Raw genomic sequence first — 25,081 nt, 5'->3', positions numbered from 1 at the left:
TATTTTTTTGAAAAATAAAAATGCCTAAACTTATGGGCCATCAACACCAATTCCTTTCACAAAACATGCATATCAGTAGAAATGTGGAAGAATATGATGAACACCCGTAAAAGAATACAACACAGATCGAAAGAGCAAAATAATTTAATATCAGACAAAGCATAGATACTCTCCAATAGTTCAAGATCCCTCTTTTCATCAAGACAAACAAATTAAGACATTTTACTACCTACCAATACTCTCCAAACCAAGACCAGAATGAAATGGTAAGGATGGTAGAAATAATAATAGAGGAGGAAAAAAACACCAAAACTCTAGTCCTTCTTTCCTGTTCTTTCACCTCTCTCCATTTCTCTTCCAAATGGGTGTTGACACCAGGAAAAGCCACAGACCACTGAACAAACACTTCAGTCATCACCCCTTGATACTACAGTATATTGTAGTTCATATGAACACAATGAACACAACTACTGCTGCTTACACTCCGGTGGCCGATCACCTTGACCTTCTCCGAGAGGGGCTCCTCCGCTCTTCTGCAAGTTAGGCCAAACAAAAAGAACAATACAATCATATAAAAGTAACTAGGAACTATAACGCTCAACTAACGAGCTTATTTTCGTAACAACGAATGGAAAAAATAGATGAAAAATTATATATGGTACCTTTTGTACAGAGGCTCCCTGTCGGAATATTTGACACAAGTGATAGGTAAACGATCAGTGTCTTATCAGTTAAAACTAAATTTCAAAGCAACCCCAACTTAACCATATGTTACCTTTTTCCTGATCCTGCCTTCATCTTCCTCTTCATCATCGTCGTCCTCATCGTCCTCGTCCTCGTCTTCATCATCTTCATCTTCCTCCCCGTCTTCATCTTCATCGTCCTCTGCATCTATGTCCTCATAATCCTCTGCTTGTACAGCCTCACCTGTAAACCACGAGACAGCGTGGGGAATAATTTTGTCCCGAATAGTTGACCTGCAAAATGCATCACAGAGTTTCATCATCTTCCACGATACAAGGTACAAGCAAGTAATGTGAAAGTTTCCAAGGCCAAGTCTAGCTGCCAGGAATTTATTTTCATGATACATTAGTGTCTCCAATTGGTGTGAGAGGGGTAAGGCGGGTGAAATAGCCAAAAATCAGGAAACTAATGTCTCAAAGTGGTGATAAGTGGCTAAAAATCAGGAAACAAAAAACTCTACTTAAAACAGGATCAACTTTTTCCTGATTTTTAGCCACCTTATCTCAATCAAGGTTTTAAATTTCGACCGAAAACGAAATAGCGTATACCTGAAACGGTATAAAACTTCGACTGGATAGAAATTTCGTTTCCCCCGCCGAAATTTAAGGAATTTCACCTAAAAAAATGGATTTTTCCTGTTATTTAATAATAGCTGAAATTTCGGTAATTTCGGCCAAAATTTTCTATGAAATAAAATATTATTTTATTTGTCGTAGATTTCGCCAAAATTTCATAATTTCGGCCGAAAATTTTAGTTTCGGTGAGGACCGAAACCAAAATTTGAAACCTTGATCTCAATCATGCCCTCTCAAGGAAACAAAAATCAGGAAACTATTGTCTCCAAGTGGTGAGAAGTGGCTAAAAATCATGTATTTGGCCACTTTAAAAGGGCATTCTTTTATCTAACCAGGCAAAAAAACAGGGGAATTTCACCATTCTGTTCAGCTGAGACCTTTTTTGTTCATAAAGTAGAAAAACATGAGTGATGCATAGCAAATGCACATACCCAACGTCATAATCTTGCTCCATTTGATTCTGGAGCTGTTCGGCCTGTTGATGATGACAAAAGAAAATTCAGCTATTAAGAATCTCACGTAGTTTCCTTGTCAGGTAGGGATGGGGCTATTAAGAATCTCATGTAGTTTCCTTGTCAGGTAGAGAGGGAGGTAAACTTACAGTCTCTTCATCAATATCATCTTCATCATCGGGGACTTGAGGAGGATTAAAGAAATTGAAGAAACTGTCACAATTTTCGGTTTTAGTGATGGGCTTCGTATTCTTTGATCCCTTCTTAGGTTTCTTTTTCATAAGCTTTTGTGTCAAGCTCTTTCCTGGACACCACTCAATCTCCGTCCTACAAAAACCTAACTAAATCCCATGAGTCATTCAAAATAAGATTCAATAGTTGGAATTCGCAAGTTATGGGGTAGAAAGTGAAGTTACCCTATTGCTTTCTCTAGGATAGGTTCGTCTTCATCAATCATGTGATAGGTTTTTGTCAGAACAGCGTTCTTGAAGTAAGGATTAGGATCGAAGAAAAACTCAAGCTTGAAGCCCTTAGGATTATCAATCCTGCACCACTTGATATCCTTGAGATACTTGAGAGCCCCTTCGTCAGCCTCTTGAATCTGAGCACCAGAAGTAATGGAAACGTAATTTCAACCGTAATGCAATGCACAAGTAACGTGACTTTGCAAAATAGCATTTAGAGTCACTCACCTCTTCAGCTAGCACTTCATTAGTTTTCATTGCAGTGAGCCAGAAATGTGGCACCCCTTTCTCTAAAAATGTTAAAAAGAGCGAGAAAGAAAACATAATAAGCATCCTGAAAAGGGTATTTACATTTGAGCCATCGAGGTCTGTAAAGTACCTTCTGAGGCATTATCCTGTGCGGGAATTTCTGTTGCAGCGTCTTCAATTGTAACGTGTTCAACTTCAACGACACCATTCACAATTTCATATCTCTGAAGTCACCAAGATGTTAGAAAGAAAAAACCATGGGGAAAAAATGGTACCCAATATGCCCATATAAGAAGCATTTGTCTGGAACAAGAAATTGGCATGTCATAACAGCCTGGCAATTTCAATTTGGAGCATAGAGAATTGGGATCCTTGTTTAAACTTTGAACAACATCATGATACGATATGAAACAGAATAAATATCACGAATCTGCTGATATGCTATGTCACAAATATCGTTCTCGGCTTCTCGGGAATTTTTTATCAAGGGAAAATCTCATGATATATTATTTTTATTTTTATTTTTTTTCAGGTTTATATCGGGGAACAACGATAAAAATAAAATTATTTAAAAATATGTAAAATTTAAGAAAAAATATAAAATAAAAATATTGTGATATTAGCGTGATATTTTATGATAAAAAAATGAATATATTGCTATATTTTAAGAGAAAAGGGTTTCTGCGCTCGAGCACAGAAACAGGGGTGGGGCCACATTGGGGGGGGGGGAGATCGATCCAAAGCATTCATTTGATGGGCCCTTTCATGGATAGGGAGTCCACCAAAATTCAGCTCCATTGAATCAGCTTACGGTGTCCATTTGTGGGGTGGAAGAATGAGCAGATTAGTGGACAAACAGTATCTGTCCATTTTCACGCCCACAAATGGACACCCTATGGTGATCCAATGAAGCTGATTTTTGGTACACACCTCATCTATGATGGGGCCTTCCAAATGAATGCTTAGGATCAACCCCCCCCCCCCCCCAATGTGGCCCCGCGCCTGTTTCATGCACTCGAGCACAGATAACCTACCTGCGCTCGAGCGCAGAAACCCTTTTCTCATATTTTAAAATCTCGGGATTTTGTAGTGTTATCAAATGTCGTGATAAAAATGAGATATTTCAGAAATTTTTGTGACATAGCTGATATGGTCCATATCAGGCAATGTATTGAAGTGAGGATCCTTGTTTAAACAACAACTTGATAATATATGAAGCAGAATAAATATCATGAATTTGTCGATATGCTGCCATAACAGGCAATATATTGAAGTGACAAGAAAATAATACCTTTGTCCTTTCAAAAAAAAAAAGAAGAAAAAAAAGAAAATGATACCTTTGTGTATAGTGGTTCATACAGCTTTTGGTACTTAGCTTCAAGTGCTGCTCTTTCTTCAAAGAATTTTGCCTCCAGTTCATCATGTTGGCTCTGCAAATTGGAGAAACATCAGAAGGTTCAAATTTGAGACTTCGTAATAAAGTCAAAAAAGTTTTTTTTGTTCTCTTCACCTGATATTCCTATATCTCGGACAAGTGATGTTGGAAAGAAAACAAAAAAAAAAAATGAAAAATGCAAACCACAGGAACAAGGTAGAAATGTACTGCTAACAATTCAGAAAGGAAAAACAATCGTAGATTATGAAAGCACACTAAATAATTGAACCAGAAAAAAGGGCGTGGTGCAAGGTGAAAAATTCTCAATTGTAAGCAATTAGTAATGCCGCTTGTATTGTGAGTCACAAAAAAGTCATATAGGGAATTTCTCAAGAGGGTGTACATTGGGATATTTTAATTATTATTTTTTTCTATTTTTGGGTTCATATCGAAAAAATTGAAAAAAATATATATTTAAATTTAATACAAATATAAAATTTAAGAACAAAATTAGGACAACAAATAATATCATGAATTTATTGAGATATTTTTGTGACATTTTTGCTGTAAAAAATAAAATATGAAGGCATCTCGATGTTTTTTTAGAATCTCGCAAAAATCTCAGGATTTAGACGTTTTTCAGAAAATTGTTAAATATCGCGATATTTTTAAAAAAATAACGGAGATATTTGTGACCATGGATTAGACTCAAGTAAGTCAACCATGACTCACATAAATTCATGACAAACCATAGGAGGGGCATAACATAATCCATGCCCATCATTATGAAACTAAAGTTGGAACAGAAATACGACTGACGTAAAAAAAAGGACCAAGTAGCACCTAATGAAAATTGAAATCAATCAGCATCAAAGATAAAATACCCAAACTAACTAGTAAAGTGAGTCTTGATACAAAATAGAAATGGACTCATGAAGCACATTTTTCTATGATATGCATCAAATTGCAGTGTATTGAGCAGAAGTGTCACAAAGGAAACACGATGAGTAAACACCAAAAAGACAATATGGGCATATCAATAACAAAAGAAACTCCAAAGCACGAATATCTAAATATCATTTTCCCTTTTATGACGAATCTTGACATAGAAGTGCTGGAATAGCTGAAATTTTTAGAAGATTGTAAACAAATAACACTAAACAATACGATTTTTTGAATAACTTAGGAAATGTTTTTTATTCAATGGAAAAATGCTAGTTTGCCATCAAGGACATTCATTTTTATCACGTACTATGAAATGAATATATGATGGCATGGTATCGATCAACGATCCAAAGTGGATTCCTCAGAAGGTATGCCTTAACAGCATATGACACCAAGAAATGGTTATGTATGAGGGATGCTAGGAAAACGAGAATCCATTTTCCTTAAAAAAATGTGTCCTTCAGTGCAGGAAACGTGGATAGAAAAGGAGGGCAAAAAGGCCATGGGCCAAATCGGCTTTCATAAAAAATGAATAATATACCCTTATTCCATGGGTAGATTTGCAGATGTGGGCAGTGATCACAGGCAGAAGGACAAGACCAATGCCGACCCAAGTCTACCCGCAGGGCCAATACAGTGTCAGATGAGAATCCAGTGAACAAAAGGTGGTCTGCCGGATGCAGGAAAGTCGATCCAAGGGAAGAGAGACTCCGATCGGGTATTGGTCTCGTCCGATTGTCAATTAGGCTATTGTGGCGATGATATTAGAATGAAAATTTGGCCCTTTATAAAGGGTATTTTCGTTATCTGGTTTTATGTTTTTTGTGATGATTACCGAAACAGAAGCTCATTTTGAAGCCCCTTTCCTTGAGCATGCCAAAATGATTCAAAGTGGAATTCAGCAAAAAGTATGATCTACCAAAGGTGAAAGCCACTCTCATCCCAGAGTGTAGAACCTGCCTTGTCACACCATTAGTATCACTAGCATTCCTCATCAATTTTGTCCAACATATTAATTTTATCTTTTAAAATCTACAAATTGTTCAGAGAATTACTTTCAAAAAATACAACCACTATATAGTTAATCTTCTGATTTTTTTTCCCCAGATGAATATGTTGAGTATCAAATTTCCGCCACATAACAAACGCTCGAATTAAATATACTTTACTATACCCCCAAAACAAAAACCCTATCTGAGTATGTATCGAGCAATACACGCTTCATTGTTTGTATCATCCAACTGAGAGACAACAATATTCCTATCATTTAAAAAAAAAGAAAAAGAAGAAGAAGACTGCAATCTGCCCAAGTATCATCCAATACCGTAAATTCCATGGTTTGAAGCCATATTCACTACTTGAAAACATTCATATTTAACATAAAAAAGATATATACATGCCTTTCTCCAAAAAAAAAAAAAAGATGTATACAACTTAAACCATTTCCTGTACTATCAAAGTGCCTATACATCTAAGCAAACAGGGCAAGGTAACCAAATGATAACAAAACTAATGATGCCATGCCATGGGATGAATCAAGTTTCAGCATGTGAAAAGGAGACGAGCAGATGACCATCAAGTTTCTGTATGTCAAAAGGAGGTGAATAGGCAGCCATCTATGCACCTCTACACCTATCTACACTATCCCGTGAATTTGAGACAAGATAAAAACAGAGGATAGATTATCTGTCTGCAAACTAAACTGCTATATTTCTATTGGTCTTGACCCTGCTTACCATGGATGTAGACATCACATGTACATGCTGATTACTATAGCCCAACCCATAGTTAGCAAAAATGGTGATTTAAAAAAAAATCCGTTCACAACTCGTTTTAATGGTTTGCCATTTAAAACTCTGTTTAAAACTTTTACAGTAAAAAGAAACACCGTTTTTTTTAGGAAAATGTTTTAAAAACGTTTAAAACGTTTTAAGCTTATTAAACACATTTTTTTGGCCGACTTTCCAACTTTACCCCTACTATATTTTGTAAATTACAAAAAAAATTTCAAACCAGAACTGTCTTAAACTCAAATTTTTGCTGTACCGTTTTATTGCCGAATCAAGTTTTGCTACCTATTGTCCAAACACTGCACTCCATTATGGAATTGGCAATGGCCATAGCAAAATGGTCGCAAGAATCAGACAATTCAAAACCATTTGACCAATGGATTTTCACCTGCTTAAAATGGGATACTTATTTTTTATTTTGAATAGATCTCAAGCCACCACCACATTTAAGGTCTTCTATTTAGAGCAAAGTTTGGCCAATATCAACGAGTACAAGTGTAAGGTTGAATGGAATATTTAATGATCAAGCATCCATCCATATCATCACCCAAAAGGTTCATAATCAAATACAAATCAGCTGAAGATATTGCACAATACTAAAATACACCTTTCAAAAGTGTAAACCATATTCCCACATTAAATTCACCTAAATCAATTTTCTCTAAATATAATCACTTCACAATCGAATCAAAGACTAAGGCTCTGTTCGTTTCAGATTGTGATAAACGATGGTGAGGGCCCCAACCGATTATTGGCCCAGAAACTGATTATTGGACCAGAAAAATCTGGGCCAATAATCGCTTGGGGCACTCACCATTGGTTGTCACAATATGAAACGAACAGGACCTAAGATTTTCCAATTCACATGACACCACTAAATAGACTCTTGCTTAAAAAAGGCACTCATTCTAAAAAGTGCAAAATAAGTAGTCCAATCAGTAAATTCACACTGAAAATGAAACTAACACCTGCATTACTCGTGCAAAAGAATGTAAACAGTAGCAATAGCATAAGAACCCAGGAAGCCCATCACTTCATAAACCCCTAAAAAGGAAAAAAATAACAAACTAAAAGATCCCCGGAACATGGAGGAGTAAACAAAGGGAAATGGTATCAGCACAACCATGTTTTAATAATTGCACAAACTCAGCTTGTCTTTTCTTCACTAATTGGCTTGTGAGAGCTTTTAGGGAACCGTAATAATCTTTGACAGCTCTTTAAATAATAAAAGACAAAATGGGTAATAATCTTTGACAGCTCTTTAAATAACAAAAGACAAGATGGGTTACTGCAATTATTAAAAAACATGGTTGTGCTGATAACATTTCCCTAAACAATAGCTGCAAAACCCTAGAAGGACAGACCTGAATCTCACGGAGAACCTCGACGCGTTTTCGGACCTTTGGAGAAAGAGTCTCAAGAACATCCGAGTTCTGTCCTGCAAGATGCTGAAGCTTATTCTGCACAATAAAAAATAACTATCAGCCATCAAAACCCTAACCCTAGACGTTATCAATAACAACAAAAACAATGAAAATCGAGAAGACGGGTACGAAAGAAACCCCACCTTGAGAGCATTGACAAGACCCGCTCGATCCTCCGCACTAAGAGCTACAAAAAAGAGGGTTTTTAGGATTTTTAGGGTTTTCTACATGATCAGAACTAGAGATAATAAGAGGGAGAAAGAGAGAAAGATGAGATGTGGGTTTTGTTAAGTACACACCTGCCGTGGCGGCGGGAAGAGCAGAACCAAGATCGGCCATGTTGAAATCGATTTGCTTGTTATTGCTCATGGCTGTGCCTGTTCTTCTTCTCTGTTTCGTTTCTTTTCTTTTCTTTTCTTTTCTTCAGTACTAATAGACAGGAGAGATGATAGAAATCTAAGAACCAAAAACTAGAAACCCTAACGCGGAGGAAGAGGAGAGCAGAGATGAGATAGTGAGATGTGAGGAGATTAAGAAGGAGGAAGAGGGATATAAATGGCATGAAACTGTCACTGATATTGGCAACACTATTTTTGATAATTGCACGAATTATTCTTTGCTAATTGGCTTCCTCGAGCTTTTTGGGATCTGCAGTAACTTCTTTTATTTTTTTATTTTTTTGGGGATGGAAAAATTGCCAGTGGGGACACCAAAATACAAGAATTATGAACGGGCGACCCACTTTTGAAAAATTATTAGAGAGCCACGAAATGGGGGTTATCAACCCTCTAAATGAGGTTATCAAACTCTCAAAAGGGGGTTATCAACCCTCTTTAACAATTTTTCAAAATTGTGTCCCTCATATCACAATTCTTGTATTTTGGTATCATCCACAGGCAATTTTTCCTTTTGGGATATGCAATAACCTTTGACAGTTGTTTAAACAATCAAAGACAAAATAAGTTCATGCAATTATCAAAACACGGTAGCGCCAATATTAGGAGCCGAGTTAAATACTTGGGGAGTATGTAAATGGGGAAATAATATCAGCACAACGATATTTTGATATTTTCACAAGCCATCTTGTCTTTTAAGTATTTAAAGAGCTGTCAAAAGGTTATTACATTTCCCAAAAAGCTCTCGCAAGACAATTAAAGAAGAAAAAGACAGTTGGTTGTGTGTTAATATCAAAACATGTATGGCTATCGCTGATGACATTTCCTACTTGAGGCTCTGTTCACTTGTTTTCCCGGGAAAGGAAAAGAAAATGTTTCCCGGGAAACTAACGTAGCATTAGGAAAAGAAATTCAGGGAATTTGTGCAGGAAAAGGTTTCCCTTTGACTGTTTCTGGACTATTCATTTGCGCAGGAAAAGGTTTCCAGGGAAACTGCTTGCCCTTCTTTTTGCACTAGTTTTCCAGGGAAACGAAATCCGTGTGTTTTTGGTCGGAAATAAAATCCCTAAAGGGGGGAAATGGGCTTTTCCATGTCATTTTTTGACTTGTTGCAGAAATTTCACATGTGTAATTCTATTTTCTCTGGAAAGCAAGTGAACACCAGAATTCTGTCTTGTCAAGGAAAAAATAGGCTGTTTTTCAGAGATTTGCTTTCCAGGGAATGCAAGTGAACAGAGCCTGAATGCTCTCCATTTCTCATTTTGAACTATTTGATAACGATACGAGAAGCACCCTGTCGTGTACTGTTTAAAGGGTTTGTAAAAGCTTTCGAGAACCGTAATATTCCTATGACAGTTTCTTCATCTCCCCAGTTACAATCCTTGTATTTATAGTATACACCCAACAACAGCCAATAGCATGTTTCTCAGGATGATTCAATTCTTCTGATTTTGATGGAGCGCGTCAAGCTCTTTCTTCATTGCTTATTGCCAGCAAGCTTGAGAGTATGATGAAGGAATGGATTGAGAGTGTAGAGCTGCAACACCACGAGATGCTACGCGCATCTTTATCAAAACAATAGGGCGCTGAAATAATTTCCCTTGAACTTTTACCCATCTATAAATCTGAAATTTAGAATATAAATCACGAGATTTTATATGGTATAAGCCCTTATGGTACCGTATTTTTCTAGAACTACTGTACGGCCTGCACCATAGGATGATCTAAACCGTCCACTTGATGGGTCATAACATAAATAGGTATGACCCAAAAAACTATTTCCGATGGATGACCATAGCCCTTCGATCAATAGAGGAAATGCATATTATGGAAACCTCTGTAGATGGGAGGGCTATGATCATCCTTTGGAAATATTTTTTTGGGCACACCCTATTTACATTGCAGCTCATCAAATGGATGGTTTGATCATCCTATGGTGTAGGTCGTACAGTACTTTAGAAAAATACGGGACTATAAGGGCTTACACCATATAATTTCTCCATGGATCACTAAATCTAAAATTTAGACATAAATTTTATAAAAACGTAGGGAATTTGCTAGGGACCATAGCAGAAGGCATTCTGCAGGCCGGCTGTTGCATGAGAGAGCAGCCACATAGGCTTACTTTTCAACAGATTTTGTCTTATTAATCTCATGCAACAGCCGCCCGACAAAATGCCTTCTGCGATGGTCCCTAGCAAATTCCTATAGAAAATTTCACTCATGGAAGATATTTAATAAAGAAATGTACATTTATAAATCTCTAAATGACATTTATGTTGATTCAGCGATATTCGCAAAAAAAAAAAAATCAACACATTTCTTTATTGTTATTATTATTATTAGGGAATTGCTAGCGTTCATCGCAAAAGGCATTTCGCGGCTGGCCTGTCACATATTAAACCAGCCACCTCGTGAATGGAGACAACAGCTTTTGTCTTCATTCACTAGGTGGCTGGTCTCACATGCGATGGACCAGCCGTGAAATGCCTTTTGCGATGGACCCTAGCAAATCCCTTATTATTATTATTATTATTATTATTAAGGGCGATGATATTTTCACCCCCTGCATTATGCATGCGCCCCCCTTATAAAGTGATTTGACGTCAAAAAATGTTGAAGTTGCCCACTTTTCACGTCAAATCACATTATAAGGGGAGCGTGCGTGTAAAGCAGGGGAGTGAAAATATCATCGCCCTATTATTATTATTATTATTATTATTAGAGGATACGAGTTGAACCGTAGAGACCTGAATTCCCAAGGTTTCACATAATTACTTAATTTAGGTAGCTTATGAGGGAATTGCTAGCGTCCATCGCAAAAGGCATTCCGTGGCTGGTCCCTAGCAAATCCCACCTTATGAAAATATAAGCACTAGTTAGACCAAAGCTGTCGTCTCCATTCACGAGGTGGCTGGTCTGACATGTGAGAGACCAACCGTGAAATGCCTTTTGCGATGGACCCTAGCAAATCCCACCCGATGAACATATAAGCGCTAGTTCATAATAATAAGCAAGAAAGTAAATTTGAGCTGTTGATTCATCGCCAAGGTCTCTTCATTAATTAGGGAAAGAATCAACACTAATCCGACTTTTTGAGTAAGGCATCGAGAGAGAATTTGAGATGGTTAAACAATGTGTGTGGCTGGTAGATTAGATATAATCTCATGTTAGAGTTTAAGGTGGCACGTGGGCCCATTATAAAGGTGTGGTACATGTGTATGTCATGAATGTCTTTGATCCATTGGGCCAACATTGGTCCTGCCAAATCGACCCAGACCTAAAATAACATTGGTCAAAGGTTTAGGGAAAGCCTACTTTTTAAACTGAGAGGTGAGGTGCTTTTTGTTCATGGGGGCCCACCCAATTGATGAGCGTTCACCCATACAAATGTGACCTACAGAGATGTCCACTTGGCATTTTCTCTACCATTGTTTTACGCCACGTCTATGTGATTGGATCCAATGGTTTGACCTCCGGCTTTGATCGGATGATCCTGAGTCTTTGATCCATTATAAATCTTTTTTAGGGATTTGCCAACGAAACCTAAACCGTTGATTTTTTTTTTTCAGGGTTCAATCGGCATGAGATTAAGACCACGTGGGTTGCAACATGATGTTCTATCAGATCAACAGCAGAAATGTCTCTGCGTGAGACCTAGGAATTGATCGTCACCGTTCATACAAGTCCAGTGTTTTTTCAAGATGTCTCATAGTTGGATTATAATCCAAAATCTTGATCAAACAAGACCCCTTTATATAAAGAGAAAAGCCTCCCCAAACAGGCTTAACTTTCTATTTTTGTAGACCTTGATCTTACGTTTGGGGGTGCACATGTGTTGTAGGACTAGTATCATGTAGGTTTCCATCACGCGGATCCACCAAATCAATGGTCCTGAACTCTTGATCACACATGTATAACTGTGGGACACAATATTAATCATCAAGACTATATATTAGCAAGGGATTTGCTAGGGAACTCTTGATCACACATGTATAACTGTGATATCCTATTCCTCTTAATATATTCCAACTCTATCACAATCACAATGTAAAGATGAAGTTTACTAAGTTTACTGTCATTAAAACCCAACCGCCTTTCCCTTGAAGTGTTCATCCAAATTATTCCACCAAAGAGGCAAAGAAGGTCTTCAATGCTCTGTAAACTTCATCACAGCCTTGGTCCTTTCAGAGACTGCATGCTTACCCAACTCCCCAGGCAAAACCAAACGCGCAGCAGCCTGGATCTCCCTCGCAGTAATGGTCAGCCTTTTGTTATAATGAGCCACACTCAAAGCTTCCCGAGCAACCTTCTCAAAGATACCGTTAATAAAAACTGTTCATAATCTCCATAGCCTTGCTTGAAATTCCAAGATCTGGATTGTTAGAAGAGTGTACTGTATGTGCTCAGCATACCTAGGGATATTTTAGTCTTTGCACCTTTTCTTTTTATATAAATACACAAGTGAGGGGGAGAATACCCTAACTCACTGTTTCTTTCTTACTCTTCTCTTCTCACATCTCTCAACATGGATGAACCTGCTTCAAAACCTTACTGATGTAAATCTTATAAGTTTCAATGCTCTTAGATCTCTTTTTCTCCTTATCAGAAGATGAAGAAGCCCCATATGGGAGATTTTTGCCAGCCTTGGGTTTTCTCTCGACCACCAGAGCTTTCTCAGCTTTCTTCTCCTCTGCAGCGTCAGCATCCAGCTTCTTCTCGGCGGGTTTCTTCTCGGCACTGGGTGCCATTATCAAAGGAGAGGCAGTCAAAATTACAAAAAAACGGAGTACAAGGTAGGTTTGTGGATTTGATTCTTTAATGAATAAAATACAAGCCGCACAGACCTCAAGTTTCTCAAGTGCATTCGATGGCTCGAGGATATGACTGCCCCATAGTAGGACTCCGTCCTATTCCCAACCTTTCCTTCTGCTCCAAGTGATTTCGTTTTCTTTCGATTGGATCATCTGCAAATGAAACGACTAAAAATCAAATACAAGCATTGATAGAGTAAAGCAAATTGACCAACAACAAATTATATACTTACCGAGTGTGATCACAGGGCCAGAAATCGCACGAGTTTTCTCTGGTTTCCATGTCTTGGAGAAAGAGCCCCCACGACTTACCAAAAGCTTCTCGCCATGAAATAACATCAAAAAGTCAGAAAGATGTTCTCTGTTATGAATGATAGCTTACTAGGTTTACATATGGAGATCCCGGGTATTGAAATAGGAAGGCCAGATTTACACCAAATGTTCAAGAACTCAACCCTGCTCAAAAATCATTTCGAGTTGGACCAGTTAATAAATGATAGCAATACAGTAATAATTTGGTGTTTTTTATCACCAATTCATTCTCTGCAGATTCAGTCTGGACATACTATTAGAACTCGACTGGTTAATACTAGAACATTTTTTTTGGGTGGTAAAAACTAAAAAATTTGTGATCATAAGAAATTTATCACTTTCCATAATCGACTATTAGCCTAAAAACAACATCATCCTACATAATGCTATGAAAAAGAAAAAAAGTGGGGTCCAAAAAAAAAGGCACTGAAATATATGTATTTTTATAATTTTTCAACTTTCAACACAGAAGTTGTTGAATGATTTTGGCAATTTCTTGGAAGTTTCCAGCATCTAGAGTCAATGAATTTTAGACATGATGATAGCTTTGAATCTAAATGATGAATCAATATAGAATCAATGAACAATGTAGAACGGATGCAGGGTCCTCAATATCAAATCAATTTTCATCTACACATTTTCAGAAAGAATGTCAGCTCCTCAAACATAGGGAGTTAACTTCTGTGCAGTCGGATGAGGAGCCTCCATTGTGCTCTTGAAGGATATGGATTTTGAGAAATCAAGCTGTGATTTCTGACACCAAAACAATAGAAAGAAGAGAGATCCATCCTAAATTGGGGCTAAACAGAGTGAATTGACATTTTGGATAGCAGAAGGCGCAGACACAGATTGCAACTGCCTAAGAGCTAGGAAGTAAACATGATAACTTGGGGTATAAACATGACTTTTTCGGCTTAAAAACATATGACCCAAAGTCACAAATCACAGCAAATGCCAATATTTAGCTATAGGAGTCTATTCAGTAGAATTCCTTAGGTCACTGATGAGTTGTGAACATTTATGATTCCATTCCTGTGAGGATGATTCTTGTAACATTTATTACTCCACTTCTGTGGGGATGATTATCTATTGTTTCAAAAAAAACAAAAAGGATGACTCAAACTTGAAACAATTCCCAAATCCCATATCAAAATGGAAGAAACTATTTCTCGGTTTAAATGAAAACCAAGTGAAGGAAAAATAAAATACAATCACAAATCTTGTAACAACAATAACAAAGGGCAAGAAGTACCTTCTAGTCAATTACTTGATACTGTAGCCACAAAGGGAAAGAATAAATAAACACAACATATTAACAAAACAGTACTTATATTATTGCTCTGCACCAGACATGGCACAAATGTCATTCTAGGCAACCTCACCAACCACACTCGCAGACATCTGAAACATTGCAGAAATAAGAACATCTGAACTCTAAAGTGTTATCTGGGAAGAGATAATTATATCAAACATTACAAAAATAAGTATGGATAGTTGTAGCCAGACAAATAGAAATACATTAGAATTACACAAACAATACCAAAAACTAGAAAAGAGGACAGATAGCATAAAACATTTCCCTAGAAGCCATGTCAAATTTTAAAGCATGTCTCAGATGGCAAACTTTCAAAATATGGAATTTCATGTTACATAGATATTCATGGTTGCATAATTTCTTGTTCGATATGCGATAAATATATAACACAAAATTGAATGAAGGAAACCGAGCATTACCCTACTGAGGTCATGGTCCATGTTGGCAGCGACTTTATGGGTTCGTGTAATTTGCTCCCCCTGTTGATGCAAGGTTATCAGAGTCTTTGTAGCATCTGCTCTAATATCTTCAGAAATCTTTGTTAACTTGCTTTGTGGTCTCTTCGGCTATAAAAACTGCACAATTCCCCAGTTCTTGCACATTGTGGTTATCTAACCCACCCGAATTATGACAATCATCCCTGTATTGTTTCTTGGTAGCCAAAGAAACTGAAAATGAAACCGATGAGGTGGAAAGAGAAGCACCTCTCCCCTCTTATGCGTTAGAACTGAAAAGACTGGTTCTAGGATCTTCTTTATTAGGAATAGAGGCAGATGATGTCGCTTCCACATGTTTCTTCACTGAATTTGTATGCTTTCGCCTTAAGGTGTTCAGTGAACTTCCACTCACTACATATGGTTACTTATAATTTCCGGCATGGAAACTATAGACTAGGCCAGGTCTAGTATACTTAAGAATAATGAACGGATCGAGAAGGTCAGAATTATAGTACTATTCAAGAAGTTGGGGGTGGACGAAGACGCCGGAGAGAATGCCTCCTAAGAAGCCGGCCACGTCGTGGGTGTGGAAGACCCCTAAGGTGTCATCCCCACTCTGGAAGAACGTGGATCACTTGTGAAGGACCATCATTGTGTACCACGGGATCAACATCGTCTCCATTGCCACCGTGACCTGTGTCTCTACGAACCCTGGAAATTACAGCCGTTGGATTATAATCTTTTTCCTTTTTTTTGTAATGGTAAAATTTATATTACCAGAAGACGACAAATTACTGTTGAAGGTCGAGACGTTCCCAAACCTGGCGTAGCCGGAAGCGCGAAGAACGAGTCGAGGTTGATCAATGCATTATTTCAAACTCTAAATAAAACTCCTCTCTAAGCCCTTGATCTAATCTAATGGTTGTAATTAAAACCCTAAAATTCCTTTCTCAACCTCCCTAAATTCCTACATAATAAATAAGAAACATGTTGCAACTTTCCCAAACTCCTATATAGTAACTACACTAGGATTCCTATTAAAATAAGAAATATGTTCTTTTAAAGAAATATGGCTAAATCAATGGACTTGGAAACTTTCCAAGTTGTGAAGCCTTTCAGCTCACGCCATTAGAGTATGAAATAATGCTTTTATAAATACTCAAGTGCAAGGGTTGTTTGCACAGTTGACAATTATTTTTCTGAAATAAATTATTTTGGCTTTCTTCTTAGAAGAAATCTTGTTCTTCGTGGATTCGAAGAATAGTTCTTCGTGGATTCGACGGGCGCTCTTCGTGGATTCGACTAGCGCCCTTCGTGGATTTGAAGGTTTATTCTGATCGGTGTTGACATTGATCAACTTCGACTCGTTCTTCGCGCTTCCGGCTACACCAGGTAAATTTCCAAATCGTTCTGGCTTGTATGGCCACGTCATTCCCCTCCACTTGAAGAGAACTCGACCTCGAGTTCATTGGTGATTTCATCATAGAATCTCCAACTTCAAAGACCTTACTAAATTGATGCTTGGCCTTGTCGGCATTGTACTTAGATCTGGACTCGTCGGGCTTCTTTTTCTTCTTTTTGATACCTTTGTATATCCGCCTCTTCTTCTTCTCCTTCTTTGATTTCACAAGGGTTCTTTTAGTGCCAAACATAATTTCCACTCCAGTTGAAAGGGTTTGGAGTCCTCCTCTACTTTTGATGGACACAAAACTTGATGCATCGCCATGGATTGTCTAGGAGCACAAATGGTAGGAATTAGGTATTATTCCGTATATTGCTCCTCTTTATGCTCCTCTACATCACATTGCTTCGAATCTTCAAGCTCCTCACCAACGACTAGATGTGTAGTACGCCAACCACCTTGGGGACACAGATCGGATTTGTGACCCAATTGGTTGCACTTGTAGCACATGATCTGTTGGTCGAACTGTGACTCGTACGAATCATGACATGGGACTTTGGTCGTTGCCGAAGTAGAAAGAACATCTCTGCATCCTCTTCCTTGTGTTGGAAATGCCTCGGGCGGATTGCTTGTCCCAACAAGAAGATCCAAAGTCACCTTAACTTTCGTCGTCTGCGATGTCTCTACCACGGCTTGACTCATGTATAAAGTCATATGATCATAATCAATGGGAAGAAATCTCTCACGAAGGATTTAACGCATCCGTGCCCATGTCCGGATTGGTCGCTTCCCCATCCTTGTACGGGAAAGTTGAAGTAGTTCCCACTACGCCGAAGCACCTCCCTTAAGGTTGATGGCTACAAGTTTAGTCCTTTCTCCTCGGGAACCTATATGTTATCGAAAAATCTCTCGACCGCTGCAAGCCAATCAAGAAATTCTTCGATATGGAGTTGGCCATTAAAATTGGGCAAATCCACCTTAATACAATAATCACGAACTGCAGATTTCGGAGCGCGGTCATAAATATACCTCGGATGGATGATGTCTTCGAATTCCTCCTCACTGGAGTAATAATCGTTAGGAAAATATGTAACTCTAGGGCCGGAGTGTGAAACTCGACTGATGCAGGAGCATCCCCTTTGTCATTCTCTACATCAGTCCTTGTAGCTCATTAGTCTAGGACTTTTCATTTGGCTTAGATCAGTAGTGGTAGTTCGTATATGTCCATGTCATTTTACATTTGTATGGGTAGTTTGGATGCATTTTATTTTCATTAGGGGTATTTTAGACCTTTTATGTTGTATTAAGGGCTGCTTATATAAAGCCTCTACTCTCTCATTTGTAGACACCTTTGATGATTTAGAATTTGGGGAGAAATTTTCTCTTTTCTTGTTTTTTCTTGAGAAATGGGAATTGCAAACTATTGATTGTAGTTTCTTTTCAATTTCTCTCTTCATACCTTGTTGCATGCAAGGTTCTTTGCCGACGATTCCGTGCTTGGTCCAATTTTGAGTGTCCCCACGCTCGAAGTAAGATCCAAATCCCTATCTTCTCCAAAAAAGAAGAAGAGAGAGATCCGATCTAATTCGCGCTTCGTCGATTGCGAGCTCTACATCATCGACATAGAGCTTGAGCGTACCATCGCCGATCACCGTCGTCGATTTGGGGTTGCTGGCGCTCAATGGGATTAAACCGTGCCAATTGCTTCGCTATTTGATTAACGGTATCCTAAAGAGTGTTAAACATCTCCACGGTCACGGTTTCTTGATTTTCTCGTTCTCCGTGGGAAGCCATGGAAAGTAGCAAGGCTCTGATATCACCTGGCATAGCCGGAAGCACGAAGAACGAGTCGAGGTTGATCAATGTCAACATCGATCGGAATAAACCTTCAAATCCACGAAGGGTGCTCGTCGAATCCACGAAGAGGTATTCTTCAAATCCACGAAGAACAAAAGTTCTTCTAAGAAGAAAGCCAAAATAATTTATTTCAGAAAAATAATTGTCAATTGTGCAAACAACCCTTGCATTAGGCTTTTATAAAAATACTAACTTCTTCTCTAAGAAGACTTCATCCAAACCATTGATCTAATCTAATGGTAGCTATTAAACCCTACACAACTACTATACTTACCATAGCCCACTAGGAATACTCAACTATAGGAAATAGAATCTGTGAGAAATCTTTGCCATGGGAAATAGAAGCAATAAGAAGATTTTGCTTCCTACCCAAGTTATCCTTCCCATATGTTTAGGAAACCAATGACCAAAATAGTGACGTGTTGGAGATTTGGAAATTTTCCAATTCGTTCTAGCTTGTATGGCCACGTCAAAACTCACTAGGGATTTTCGTGATATTGGGTTCCCAGGTAATTCCCCTACTGAATGGATTTTTTCTTTTTGTTTTTGTTGATTTTGAGCCTCAACCGTTGCTATAGACCCAACCTTAATCAAAATTTAGTTATAGAGTATTCAGTTCTTCTATCTGTCTTTTTAAGTCTCTTAAGAGGTTTGGAGTCTAATTTAAGAAGAAATTGAAATTCAATTAGGAGAGCTCATTGATTATATATAGTGTAAGTGTAAAAACCAAGGTTGCCAAGGCGGGAATCGAAAGCGGGATTCGATTCGAGATTCGAAAGCAGGAATCGAAGGCTCCTGGGATGGTTGGAAGCGGGAATCGTGGGTTTGCCAGAGATTCGACGGGGATTCGTGGGGGATTTGCCTGGGATTCGTCGGGGAATCGTTGAGAGTCGGGATTCGATGGGGATTCGCAGGGAATCGCCTGGGAATCGGGGTTCCCAAAATTGGGAATCGGGGTTCCCCAGAATCGTTTGGATTCGCAATTCGGGGATTCGCGAATCCCCAACTCCAGGTACGAATCCTGCTTCTCTGGTAAAAACCATTATTCAGATAGTTTTTGAAAGTTGGGACACTTGTGAATGGTTGGACGGCCATGGATATTGTGGAGAGTAATGATGAGAAATATATAGAGTAGGAACATGTTGAATCGGTGGGAGTTATTCATGACTGAAGTTGGGGTTTTAGAGGGTATGAGGCAGAGTAATGTGGGAGGTTATGGTTAGTTATGTGACTAGTAGAACACAGGAACACACTGGTTTTGTGGGTAAGATCCATGAATGGACTGAGATTTCACTACTATCAATGTGAGCTTTAGCAGGGTGAAACAGACATTGATACCAGTGAAGTGCCCTTGAGTCACTTTTATTCGAACCTCATGATGGTTGCTGTTACTAAAGAAGCCTTTGTCAAAGATTGTTTTCAATGGGAGAAAGGTCGTGTCTCCTGGACGATTCAATTCGGACGGAATTTCTTTGAAAGACAAATAAACCGTATTGCCAGCCTTTTAGATACTCTGAGCTCTTGTTAAAATAAGAAGCATGTGAAGGACAAGAGGGTTTGGATCTGGGATGCCTGTGCGACCTTCTCTGTCAAGTCTTTCTATCATCACATCATCATTAGCTGCCTCTCGTCGCACTTGGATAGAGTGTAGCGCACCCTGGTCCCTCCTAGAGTGTGTGCTTTTGGTTGGACGGCTATTTTGGATAAGATCCTCACCGTGGACCACCTCAAAATAATCAAGCGATGATTATTGATCACTGCTCCCTTTGCATAGGGGCAGGGGAATCAATGGATCATATTTTTATTCATTGCAAGTACACCAGAGCCATTTGGGGTCATATTCTGGGAGATTTGGGATTATGTGGGTTTTTCCATTGCATATGGATGATCTGCTGGAGTGTTGGTCCATAGCCCCTTGGAAGAAAAAATGGAGAATTCTTTGGAAAGTAGCTTTGCTAGTCGTTATTTGGGTGATAAGGAAAGAAAGAAATGACCAGGTCTTCCGCAACTCAGCTAAAAGCTCGGTCTATGCCTTTACAAAGATTATACCACTCTGTATTTTTTTGGGGAAAGTGCCTCTTATGCTTTAGGTTCATCTCGAGCTCAGATTTATGGCTTCTATGCTTATCTTTAACACAGAAAATCAACCACACACCCGGCAAGATGATCATCACCTCATCAATCAAGTCTGTGACTCACGTGGAAGCCTGCAAAGGTTTAGAGGAAGCTTTCTATGGCTTCTATGCCTATCTTTAAAACAGAAACGTAGGTCTAGACTTTGGGTTAAATTCCTTCTCTCGCAAGCTCTTCTGCTCTCTTGTTGGACGAATGCCAAATGTGGCGAAAATGAACCACACAGCCAGCAAGATGATCCATCATCTCATCATGTAAGTCTAAGAATCATGTGGAAGCCTGTAAAGGTTTAGTGGAAGCTATCTATGGCTTCTATTCCTATCTCTTAAATCAGCAATGTAGGTCTAGACTTTGGTTTTGTGGAGACCCTTGCATTCTTCAAAGACCACTGGGAAATTAATCATTAGGACATTATGGAAGATTTTGAAAATATTCAGAAGTTTAGGTCAATTAGTTTAGTTAAAGTAGTCTACAAAATCGTGGCAATGTTCTTTCCACCCATAAAAAAACTGTGATGGCTTTGCTGGTGGCCTAACCAAAATGGTTTCAAAGCTGCTGCCAAATTTAGATGAATTTTTGATTGCCATGGAGTCAGTTGACTCTGTCAGTCAATCTAAATATGAGGGCTTGTTAATCACATTGGATCTAGCGAAGGCTTACGTTATGACATAGTGGCTTCTATCTATGTGGATGCTTCAAAAGATGGGATTTGGCTTAAAATGGAGAAAGTGTTTTTTTTCTGTGCATTTCTTATTCTTTTTTAGTTGCACTCAAACCAGATTTTTTGGGGTCTCTTGGGGTCTAAGGTTGGAGGATGCTGTCTCTGTTCTCGATTGGTTTGAAAGGTATTAGATTTTTTTCTTTAGGCCGCAGGTTTTGGTCTCTTGGAGTGTCTTAGTCCTGTCATTTATCATCTGCAATATGTTCTGATGACACTGTAATTTTGGCTGAGGCATAGATTGATCAAGACCGTTCATTAGCTTTTGAGCCTGCTTCCCATGGATATTTGATTTGACCCTCAAAGAGGTGATGGGGATTTGCACTATCTCTTGGAATTTAGGGAAGATCTACCATTGAAGGGGGTATGTTCCCTTTTCGCTACCAAATAACAATGAGCAATTTTTCTTGATTTCTAACTGTGAGAGGAAAAATCCCATTCCCATATTTCAGGATTTCAGTTTCTATAGCATTTGAGTAGCTAATAGGTCCAGTATAAGCAAACGCCATCCCACCTTTCCCATCTGATAAGCAAGTCCTGTATTGAGCTTGCCCTGGATTGCCTCTATGTTGCTGTCAAAAGTTAGTCTCATTCTACTGCCTCAAACTTTTAATGTAACTCAAGGTGGGACTCCTGCAAATAACCTCCGTATCTTTAAAATAATTGGGTCTGAATTCTGAAAGACCCTGTTGAACCAGGATTGTAATAGAGCCTTCCCAGCACCATGGCAAATTCAATCATAAGTCATTTCCCATTTATTGTTGGTTTTTTTTTTTTTTTTTTTGAAAATGTGTCACTGTTAGTATTTTACCACAAGGAAACACCACTATGTGAAACTACTACTGTTGGAAGAGATCAGAAAATAAATGACTTCTTTTTAAAGTTAAAGGTAGCTAGTGTTCACCCCAACAACCAATATTTGATAAATCATGGGTGTTCCTTTCGTGTGAAATTCCACAAAAAAAATCTATTCCTGAGTAATTTATTGCTGGCACATTTGCGAAAGGCATGGACATGAAGTAAATTGAAATCACCTTTCGGTGAAGTCCTTTTTAGGTAAATTGAAATGAACCGAAGTAGGGCTTATGGGAATTTTGACTAAAAAAAAAAAGAAACTATAACTAGCTACGGATTTTTCGCAACATTAAAATGAAGAATGATTTTCAAAATTTTGAAAAATGAATAATTTATTTGAAAAAGAAAGAAAATTTAACTTATTCTTTTTAAAGTATTTGTTTGTAAATTGAAAAAATAAATATGGTTTAACTTGTCTTAAAAGTATTATGCCTTCTACAGTAATGCCGTCCTCATTCAATCTTTTCTTTTCTTACTTGGATGAGGACTGACGCTTATGGAGTGGAGTTACTTGATTTGAAGCAGGATGGTTTGGGTGCACATGTGGGTAAGCACATTCTGTATGATAGGGTGAGACATGAAACTTGATTTGAGGACGTGGGAGTGCAGTTACTGCCCTGTGCTTTGAGGCTTGCAGATGAGTGAGAGCAGGAGGGGCTGTGAATTTTCTCTTTTTTCTTTTTTTTGTGTGTGTGTGTGTGTGTGTGTGTGTGTGTGTGTAGGGGGGCAGGGCAGGGCAAAGCAAAGCATCAAGGGGATTGCGGCCAGGAGAGTGGACTGATTCATGGTAAAGGAATGTTGATCAAAATCATGTTGTCGGGTCATCGATATATCCTCTGAATAATGGCCAAGAGTCAGGGTGTAGCTTTTGGATCCAAACTTCTAACAGTATAACCAAATCTGAAATTATTCTAAAAATAAATTACTGTAGAATATCATATCGACTCACCTTTACTTGAATACTAACATGAAAAAGGCCAACAGATCAGATTGGATCTAAGTTGATTACAATCGTAGACCAATGCTATAGAAAACCTAGCAGAGATTTGCAACAAAGGCTTTCGAAAGAGGGAAGGTTTTTCCAAGAAAGAAATCCATGAATAGAAGCTTTAGCTTCTATTGTTACCGGAAAATACAACATTTTTGTTACTTGACCAACCATCGGAAGTAGCAAATACAACAGGTACACTAATCAGTAAGATTGATGAAGTAGCCATTAATGCAAAAAGAGCCAATTGAAAAGCAATAGTCATCCTTGCAATCCTCCAAGCTACCAACAAATGAACTATACCATTTGATCCCTCTTTCATTCCAAATTGGCATAAAATGCATCATGGAGGGATTTAACCATGAATCCATTTATCCTTTCGAACCTATTCCCACTTTATTTTATTTTTATTCGGACATGGAGTTGAGGGGAAATTTTTATTAACTTAACAAATGGGCATGCTGCATCATGCATATATCATATATCTCGATAGACAGATAGATACATCGAAATATAGATTCACACCTTGGATGTTTCTACAGATCCACTCATATGGCCATGTTCTATTTGGGGGAATAAAATAGAGATTGTCTCTCGGAGAGATTTTAAAACCTGCATACATTTTAAGAACACCCCCCCCCCCCCCCCCCCCCCCCCCAAAAAAAAAAAAAAAAAAATGACAAAAAAACTGCAAAAATTTCTGCACAGAAACTAAACTCTCCTATTCTTAACATGGATCAAGCCAGATTCATTCTTCTTCATCTTTTCTTGTACTCCCTTTAGGATGAAAAGGAAGGATTGAGAGCCCCTTTCTTTCACGTCTTTTGAATCTTCTCATACCCTTTTCTTCTTTGTTTGCTATTTGTTTCACATTTCTTTATGTTGCTTTTGGTGGTGGTTTACTGGTTTGTTTCTCTTTCAGTTTTGATTGCTGTTTTACAGGAATATGAGGTTAAACAATATAAAAAAAAATGATTTCCCTTAAAGAGGAAATTTTTGTATGTATACAGAATATAATTTCACTAGAATGGGGAAAGCATTATATCTGCCCATGGAAGGATGAAAAGAGGGCTAAAAATGTGTTATGTAGATTGGATAACAGAGAAGAATAGATTCCTTGGATGAGGAAGAAGGGTTGCAACCCCAAATAAGGGTGTTAAAGTTATTTTTCTGGATATCTGTTAAAAAAGTTATTTTTCTGGATATGTTGAATGTCTATCAGAAGCTAAACTTCTTTGATCCAATTTTGCATTTTGTGGCATGGTAATTCAGTATCACGAAAATAAAACCAGATTGGATGGAGGGTGAATTGTGTCTAGATATTAATTAAACAATCTAACTTAGGGCATGTTCGGTAACTATCGTGATAATGCATTCTGCCTTTTCATAAGGTTCATAGAATGAAAATAGCTAGGAGTCCCTAAAATCTTGTTCGGCATCCCGACCCGCAAAGGCCCGTTTCTAAGTTTTCTCAGCTTTAGATGGCTAAAAAATAAGATTTTACGGAGCGACGTGGAGTCGCTTCTGCCGATTCTCATATACCTGTTTCTGCCCGATTTTTTTGGCGAAAATGAGAAGTGTTGCCGAACACGCCCTTAATCTGTATATAGAAGCATCAAGTTTGCAGACCAAATTACCTCGTATTTCTTAGCCATCTACACTTGCTTAAGGCTTTTAATTGATGTTCCTTCCATAAAAACTAGTTATTACATGCCATCTTGTTCTCAAAAGCTTTCTTTCTGAAGATTCGCCCAGATCGTCAAACTCTTTATTGGAGCGCAACTTGGCCTAAGGAAGTCGAACAACTTGCAAGGAAATTCCTCTACAACCCATACAA

General features: G+C 38.3%; 1 protein-coding gene across 1 annotated transcript; it reads right to left on the bottom strand.

Moving 5' to 3' along the window:
* Positions 1-124: 124 nt before the first annotated feature.
* LOC143847041 (nucleosome assembly protein 1;3-like) lies at positions 125-8,550 on the bottom strand. The gene is made up of 12 exons (XM_077355712.1): positions 8,318-8,550; positions 8,162-8,205; positions 7,959-8,054; positions 3,822-3,914; positions 2,615-2,708; positions 2,464-2,525; positions 2,188-2,372; positions 1,921-2,098; positions 1,751-1,794; positions 776-977; positions 663-680; positions 125-533 (listed from the first exon to the last, which is right to left on the bottom strand). Exons 1-12 carry the CDS (start codon positions 8,385-8,387, stop codon positions 468-470), a joined length of 1,152 nt encoding a protein of 383 aa, XP_077211827.1. The 5' UTR covers positions 8,388-8,550; the 3' UTR covers positions 125-467.
* Positions 8,551-25,081: the final 16,531 nt, after the last annotated feature.

This window comes from Tasmannia lanceolata, unplaced genomic scaffold, assembly GCF_043159265.1.
Source record: "Tasmannia lanceolata isolate RefF3 unplaced genomic scaffold, GAP_Taslan_0.1 ptg000015l, whole genome shotgun sequence".
NCBI classification, from domain to species: Eukaryota; Viridiplantae; Streptophyta; class Magnoliopsida; order Canellales; family Winteraceae; genus Tasmannia; species Tasmannia lanceolata.
This window is presented reverse-complemented; position numbering and strand designations above follow the sequence as displayed.

Coding starts and splice junctions, on each gene's coding strand:
- LOC143847041 (XM_077355712.1), bottom strand. CDS start 8,387: ATGAGCAATAACAAGCAAATCGATTTCAACATGGCCGATCTTGGTTCT. Junction 2,373..2,463: donor ATGAAGTGCTAGCTGAAGAG/GTGAGTGACTCT, acceptor TCTGGTGCTCAG/ATTCAAGAGGCTGACGAAGG. Junction 2,099..2,187: donor ATCCTAGAGAAAGCAATAGG/GTAACTTCACTT, acceptor AGGTTTTTGTAG/GACGGAGATTGAGTGGTGTC.